General features: G+C 46.5%; 1 protein-coding gene across 1 annotated transcript; it reads left to right on the top strand.

The window, feature by feature from the left end:
- Window positions 1-6,312: 6,312 nt before the first annotated feature.
- LOC123349613 (olfactory receptor 52R1-like) lies at window positions 6,313-7,805 on the top strand. The gene has a single exon (XM_044987817.1). The coding sequence runs from the start codon at window positions 6,359-6,361 to the stop codon at window positions 7,355-7,357; it is 999 nt and encodes a 332-aa protein (XP_044843752.1). The 5' UTR covers window positions 6,313-6,358; the 3' UTR covers window positions 7,358-7,805.
- Window positions 7,806-8,422: the final 617 nt, after the last annotated feature.

The raw sequence follows: 8,422 nt of genomic DNA, 5'->3' as shown, positions 1-8,422 counted from the left end.
AATCAACTACTTTTTAAAAATACACAGATACACAGAGCAGCCAATTCCTATCTGACTCAGCGGAGAGCCCGAGGGTTCTCATCTCCCTTTGGGAAAGTCCCTTAATGACTGTTTACTTCTAAAGCTGGATAAATAGCACAGAAGCGCAGACAAGGTAAGAGAGACATTGGCTAGAGTATCTCCAGTCTCCAGCCTGTTTCTATTCAGATGCTGCTTCTCCCTTAGAGGCTGAGCAAACCCCCCTGGGATTGCGCACAGCTATATTATAAACGGTGCACACCCCTGTGTCAGCTCTCGGTGTGGGATGCTGCTGCAGATGCTGGGGTGAGAGAGGGGTGGGAAACGGTTTCCTGTGGGGGATCCCCAGGGAAGACACGTCTGTCTCAGAACTCACAGGTACCCATCTGTCATAAACATACAGCTAAGGGCAGTATAAAATCCCTCTTTACCCTGTAAAGGGTTAATTCCTCTTTTGCCTGTAAAGGGTTAAGAAGCTCAGATTACCGGGGTGGCACCTGACCAAAAGGACCAATAGGGGGAGAAGTTTTTCTGTCTGTGTCTCTCGGAGCCAGCCAGGAAACAGGGCAGGGGAAAAAAAGCATCTAGTCTTGCAGAAATAGTAAGTAATAGCAGAAAAGAAATGCATTCGATTACCTCTTTTTTTTTAGCTTGTGAATTTTCCCTGTTTTTGTAAGTTTAAGGTTTTGCCTAGAGGGGAAATCCTCTGTGTTCTTGAGTCTTTTGTTATTCTGTAAAGTACTTACCATCCTGATTTTACCAAGGTGATTCTTTTACCTTTTCTTTAATTAAAAATCTTCTTTTAAGAACCTGATTGATTTTTCATTGTTCTTAAGATCCAAGGGCTTGGGTCTGTGTTCACCTGTACCAATTGGTGAGGATATTATTCTCAAATCTCCCCAGGAAAGGGGTGTAGGGGTTTGGGGGGATATTTGGGGAAGGTAGGGCTCCAAGTGGCCCTCCCTGAATGTTTGTTTAAATCACTTGGTGGTGGCAGCGATACTAAGGCTAGAAAGGAATTTGTGCCTTGGGGAAGTTTTTAACCTAAGCTGGTAAAAATAAGCTTAGGGGGTCTTTCGTGTGGGTCCCCACATCTGTACCCCGGAGTTCAGAGTGGGGAAGGAACCCTGACACCATCTCTTGCTGAGGAGCTCACCTGCTTGACAAACCCAGTGCAATGTGGGCGTGATAGGATGGAGAATAGGTCTGTGGTCCTTTCGTCTCTGCAGAGCCATTAAACATGCTGGGGCCCTTGCCACAGGGGATGTGTTTCCTCCAGTAGCACTGGCCAAAATGTCCCACTTTGCTCTGCCCCTGGCTGATGGCCTCCAGCTCCGAGGTGGCCGCATTTCAGTGGCACAGGGAATCCTTCAGGATAAAAGCTTTTAGTAGATCGACAATACAAGGCCAAATTCTGAGGCCGTGGCCCATATGTTCTCAGGCTCCACTAATGCAAAACTCCCTTTGGAGTAAGAACTGAGTAAAGACCTCAGGAGCCAGCTGTGTGTGAGTTAATGCTCAGGGACTCTTGCATTTTGGGGCTCTGGCTATTAACAGGCTCTCACCGGACTTTCTGATGGAAAATATGGAGGTGCTGAGGCTCCTCACTGGAATAATTATATGAATTTTTCAACATGGGCAAGACGTCTTTTCTTCTGGCTTCAGGCTTCTCCTGGCTGAACTGTGATGCCTGAAACTTCAAAAAACAATTCAGCCAGAAGCAGACACCCAGTGTGGGAAATTTCAGTCCAAATGGTTAAAGTTTTGCAAACTTATAAGCAACTGAAATGACGTCTCCTAACTGAAGGTGTCAGGCAGCTGTTAGGATATAGATAGTCAGGCCTGTCTGCAAAGGCCCATACTTTAAGAATTTAGGTGCATTATCAGTTAGCTAGTTATAGAAGTACAAAAGAAGGATCAAAATCAGCCTGCCTGTTTATAGGTCTTCTATCACTAGGATAGTCTGAGGCCTTGTTCTTAGGCTAAGGTCTTTGGCTAAACAGCAGGGGCAGCCTTAAGCTGGGAAGCGAATGGTCACGTCCTCACCAGTCACACTGAAATAAGGCAGTTTTGGGCTGTTAAAAAGGTGATTAATCGATCACCTCCAGAGGAAGGGAAGAGCCTAGAAGATGTAAAAGGAAACTTAGTTTGAGATCATCCTGTCCGGCAAAAACTCACTTATCAATAGCAGGGGTGAAATCCTCATTTCTGTATTGTTCTGTCACTGTTGTCTGCACTTCCCTGTTGTTTGTCTGTATAATCTCTGTCTGGTTCTGTGATTGTTTCTGTCTGCTGTATAATTCATTTTGTTGGGTGTAAACCAATTAAGGTGGTGGGATATAACTGGTTAAAGAACCATATTACAATGTTAAGCTAAGCAGTTACTATATAGTCTGCAGTCAATCAGGAAGTGGAGGGGGGATGGAAAGAGGGAATGGGGGTGGGGGAATTGGGATCATGTTTTGCTAAAGGGGGGAATGGGAACAGGGACACAGGCAAGGCTCTGTGGTGTCAGAGCTGGGAAGGGGGACACTAAGGAAGGAAACTGGAATCGTGCTTGCTGGAAGTTCACCCCAATAAACATCAAATTGTTTGCACCTTCAGACTCTGGGTACTGCTGCTCTCTGTTCACGTGAGAAGGGCCAGGGAAAGGGAGGGTGAAGGGATAAGCTCTCCAACAACAGTCCAAATGGTTAAAGTTTGATAGACTTATAACCAACTGAAAATGAGCTCTCCTAATTGAAGGTGTCAGACAGCCTTAACTAACCATGGTGCCACCAGCATCACCTGCAATGGCCAATCCACTTGTGAATCCCATTCAGCTATGCTCTTTGCTCCAATAATGCAGCAAGGAGTTCCACTGGCCACATATGGATAATGTAATCAATTTTCTTTTCTCAGTGTTATATGTGCAGACTTTCAATGTAATTGAATGTTTCCTTGTTCGTGTATTATGAGACAGAGTAAATATAAATGTCTGATCTACTTTCTTTATCAATAGATTCATAGGGTTTAAGATCGGAAGGGACAATTACATCATCCTGTCTGACCTTCTGTATAACACAAGCCATTAAATTTAGGGTTAGGGTTACCCCTGTATTAAGCTCCATCCTTGTGTTTAACTAAGATCTGGTCTACACTAGGATTTTACATTGTAGAATCATAGAGCCACATGGTGAGAAGGGACCTGCAAGGGTCAGCTAGTCTAACCCCTGCCAAGATGCAGGATTTGTTGTGTCTAAACTATCCAGGACAGATGACTCCAGCCTCCTTTGGAAAACCTCCAGTGAAGGCGCTTCCACAACCTGCCTAGGCGACTGTTCCATTGTCCTCCTGTTCTTACAGTTAGGGAGTTTTTTCTGAGATTTAATCTAAATCTGTTATGAGTATGAGTATCAGAACCAATTTTCTCCATCTTTTTTATAGCAGCCTTTTAAATATTTGAAGTCCACTATCATGTACCTCCTTAATCGCCTCTTTTCCAAACTAAATATACCCCGTTCCTTCTGCCTTTGCTCCTATGGTTTGCATTCCATCCCTTGGATCATCTTTGTCACTCAACTCTGGATCCTTTCCAGTTTCTCTACATCGTTTCTAGACAGAGGTGACCAAAATTGCGCACAGCACTCCAACTGAGACCTACCCAGTGCTGAGTAGAGAGAGTGCTGAGTACCATGACTTGCGCGCTATGCCTGTTAATGCAACCCAAAATTGCATTTGCTTTTTTTGCAACAGCAAAATAATCCACACCCCTGACAGCTGTCGCTATATCTACCTAACCCCAATGTAAACGGCATGAGGTCACCAGAACAATTCTTCTATCGACCTCGCTACCATCTCTCAGGAAGGTGAATTACCTACACTAACGGGACAACCTCTTCCATCGCTGTGAATAGTGTCTACATGTAAGTGCTTTGCAGCGCTGCTGTAATGTTTTAAGTGTAGACAAGCCCTCAAGTAGATCTTCCACAAAAGCATCCAGTCTGGATCTGAAGACATGGGGAGTTGGAGAATCCACCACTTCCCTTTGCAGTTTGTCCCACCGGTTAATCACCTTCAGTACTAATCATTTGGCCCTTATTTCCAATTGGCATTTGTCTGGCTTCAGCTTCCAGCCATTGGGGCTTCCTCTGCCTTTCCAAACTAGATTACAGAGCCCGTTATTACTCACAGTTTTCTCCCTATGGCAGTTTCTGCGTGATTGTCTTTTTGATAAGATAAATAGATGAAGCTCTTTAAACCTCTCTCTCTCTCTGTAAGGCATTTTCTCCAATCATTTTTGTGGGTTTTTTTTCCCGCACCATCTCCAATTTCTGCACCCTCTCCAGTTTCTCAACATCCTTTTTGAAATGTGGACCCCAGAACATGACACAGTTGGTTTCATCAACGTCATGTTCAAAGATAAAATCCTTCCCTGCTCCAACTCACCACTCCCCTGATTATGCATCCAAGGAGCATTAGCAATTTTGGCCACAGCTTCGCACTGGGAGCTTATGATGAGTTGGTTGTCCACAATGACCCCTAAACCCTTTTTAGGGTCCCTGCATTCCATAATACAGAGCCCTAGCCTGGGGGTCGGGCCTGCATTGCCTGTTCCGACAGGACCACTTTCCATTTGACTGTATTAAAACATTTTGTTTGCATGGGCCCAGCTCAACAAATGCTCCAGATCAACCGTTATGCCTGCCCAGGCCGACTAATTGTAACGACCCTGCCAAGGTTTGTGGCGTCCGCAAATTTTACTTGCAATGATTTTCTATTTGCTTCCAGATCACTGATGAAAAAATTGAATATCATCTGGTCTAGAACTGATCCCTGCAGAACCCCACTAGAAACACCCCCATTCGCTAACAATGGCCCATTGACAACAGCTTTCTGAGATCTGTCAGATAGCCAGCTTTTAGTCCATTTAACATGGGCTCTACTGATACTGTATATTGTTCATTTTTTTAACTGAATGTTTTCCCCTGCTAAATCAAATGCCTCAGAAAAATCTAAGTCTGTTGCATCTGCTTGGTTCCCTAGATCAACCAAATGTGTACTCTCATGAAAGGATGCAATTGGATTTATATGACAAGACGTGTTTTCCATAAACCATGCTGTTGACTGGCATTAATTATACTCCTAGACTTTTTTTTAACAAATCCCATATCAGCTTTTCCATTGTTTCTTAATCTTGTCAAATCTTTTTTTAAAAACTTTCCCTTTATTTTTGTAATACTTTACGTTTAACGCAGAACTCTCTTGTTTTTTCCTTTGTGGGGGGGGGGCCTCTGCTGCTGCCTGATTGCCTACTTCTGCTTTCGAATGGGATGTGTGGTTGATCGGTCAGTTCGTAACTCTGGTGTTTGTAACTCTACTGGTTCTACTGTAGATGTTGACCATTTGCCTCCCTTGCCTTCTGGTACTCATGCCTCAGCTCCTTCATTTTCCTCTGCACTGCACCATGTCCCAGTCATAGCCCTTTTCCCACAAGCTGCAAGAAATCTGCCCATAGGTATTGAAATTCCTACAGCTGGAGCACAGCTGGGACTCCTCAGCCTCCTCTCCCCAAATACTGAGCAGTTCCACACTGGTCCAAGCGGGAGACCATTTGCTGCATGGAGCTGCCATGGCCACCGGGGAAGATGTGATGTGAACACTCCACGCCGAGCAAACAGGAAGGGGAATTTCAAAATTCCTGGGCCTTTAAAGGGGGAGGAGTAGAAAATATTTACCTGGATGCAGGGCAGAAGAGTTGAAAGTCCTGACCAGAGTGGTTAGGATGGGCATTGTGGGATGCCTTCCAGAGGTCAATTACACTGATGAAATCAATCACAGGATCTACACTGGCACTTTGGAGACAAAATTTTTGCGTAAAAAGCCTTACAAGTCTCGTCAAAGTGCCTTTATTACGTCACTGAACCCGAGGTGTTCTGTCATCAAAAGTGGCTTTGTAGTGTTTACACCTCCACTATTTCTTCACCAAATGTTGCTTTTTGGTGAAAAAACTTGGCAGTGTAGACAAGTCCTAGAGAACAATAAGAGATAACCAGTACACACTCGTGTTTCCTGCTGGTGCCGCCTAAGGTTTCCCACACCACGATGTGGAGGAACTTTTGATGCAGGGAGCACCAAAAAATATAGAATTGGCATTAGGAGGGTCACTTGTTCATAATTCACTTATCTGAATAATGAAAATGTCATTTTTCAGTGTGTGAAGAGCGACCAATCTGCTTCACAGCCTCGACTTGTGCATGTAGTGTCTCATATTAACATTGTCTCTCCATCCAGGTGTTTGTCCTGCGACCATCACCCAAGACTCTGGGCACATACAGGAAGTCAGGGGAACATACAGTATATGCAAGAAACACCGTTCTGCCTCAGTGTTGGACACCTTCTCTCCTTCACCATGTCAGACTCCAACTCAACCGACTTCACCAACCCCTCCACCTTCATCCTGCTGGGCATTCCTGGCCTAGAGGCAGCCCATATCTGGATCTCCATCCCCTTCTGTGCAATCTATGCCATAGCCCTCTTGGGAAACTTTGTCATCCTGTTCATCATAAAGACGGAGCCAAGCCTCCATGTGCCCATGTACTATTTCCTTTGCATGCTGGCCATCACCGACCTAGTCCTGTCTACATCCATCCTACCCAAAATGCTGAGCATCTTCTGGTTCAATTCCAGGGAGATCAATTTCACTGCATGCCTCACTCAGCTGTACTTCAGTTTCAGCTTCCCTACAATGGAGTCTGGGATCCTCGTGGCCATGGCTTTTGATCGCTATGTGGCCATCTGCGATCCTCTGAGACATTCCACCATCTTGACAAACCCCATGGTGGCCAAAATTGGCCTGGCTCTGGTGCTGCGCGGCGCCATACTCGTACTCCCCTATCCCTTCCTGGCGAGGAGTTGGCCATATTGTAGAACGAACATCATTCCCCACACATACTGTGAGCACATAGCTGTGGTGAAGCTGGCCTGTGCCGACATCAGCGTCAGTAGTTACTACGGCCTCTCTGTGGCATTCTTGGTGATCGGTATGGATGTGTCTTTTATCGCCGTGTCCTATACCCAGATCCTCAGGGCCATCTTCAAACTCCCAACAAAGGATGCCCGGCTCAAGACTTTTGGGACCTGCGGCTCCCACCTCTGTGTCATCTTAGCCTCTTACATCCCAGCTCTCTTCTCCTTCCTCACACACCGTGTTGGGCACAATGTGGCCCTACATTTCCACGTTCTCATGGCCAACATGTACCTCCTGCTGCCCCCCATGCTAAACCCCATCATCTATGGGGCGAGGAACCAACAGATCCGGGATAGGCTGCTCCAGCCCTTTACTCATAAAGGGACCTAAAGTTTTCTCCTGGTTCTCTGGATCTCAGACTGAGCTCCGTGCTGAGCTGTCTGGTGACATGGTGCTGGGCCCTCTTCCCTGAATCACTGACTAGCCAGTCAAGGAGACATTAAATCCTTTCCTGACCTTACTGTGCTGTGTCAGCCTGACAAACTGGGGAATCTGCCTATGTACAACTCATAGGGTTGCCCCCTTCCTAATTGCTGGTAACTGGAAGCCTGAGGCCCCACCTCTCTGCCCTGCCTCTTCCCCCAAGTTCCGCCCCTGCTCTGCCTCTTCCCCTCAAGGCCCTACCCCTCACTCACTCCTCTCCTTCCCACCCCCTGTCACTCTCTGGATCATCCCTGTGACACTCTGCACCCCAAAGCACCCATATTTACAATGCCAATTGTGATGGAGCAAGGCCGGATGGCTACAGGAAAGTACCGAGGAGCAGGTATGTTAGCTCCAGGCTAAGCAAATCCCTAGTACCATGGGAACCAAAATGGCAGTTGCTCCAGGATAATCAAGGCACCTGGGGCCAATTAAGAACTTTCTAGAAGGCACCGGAGAGAGCTACATTGATTGGAGCACCTGCAGCCAATCAGAACAGGCTAATCAAGGCACCTGGGGCCAATTAAGAACTTTCTAGAAGGCACCGGAGAGAGCTACATTGATTGGAGCACCTGCAGCCAATCAGGACAGGCTAATCAGGGCACCTGGTATAAAAAGGGGAGCTCACTCCAGTCAAGGGGGGAGGAGCCAGAGGAAGGAAGTGCGCATGAGGAGCTGGGAGCAAGAGACACAAGGAACTAAGAACTGAGAGGGGGTACTACTGGAGGATTGAGGAAACACCATGCAATCAAGCAACATCAGACACCAGGAGGATCCTGTGGTGAGGATAAAGAAGGTGTTTGAAGGAGGCTATAGGGAAGTAGCCCAGGGAGCTGTAGCGGTCAAGCAGCGGTTACAAGTAGCACTATAGAGACTGCTGCAATTCACAGGGCCCTGGGCTGGAACCCGGAGTAGAGGGCGGGTCCGGGTTCCTCCCTAGCCCTGCTACTCCTAATCAGACATAGGAGTAGT

This window comes from Mauremys mutica, chromosome 1, assembly GCF_020497125.1.
Source record: "Mauremys mutica isolate MM-2020 ecotype Southern chromosome 1, ASM2049712v1, whole genome shotgun sequence".
In the NCBI taxonomy this organism is placed as follows: Eukaryota; Metazoa; Chordata; order Testudines; family Geoemydidae; genus Mauremys; species Mauremys mutica.
The sequence above is the reverse complement of the archived record's forward strand: the minus strand, read 5'-3'. Positions and strand labels throughout refer to the sequence as shown.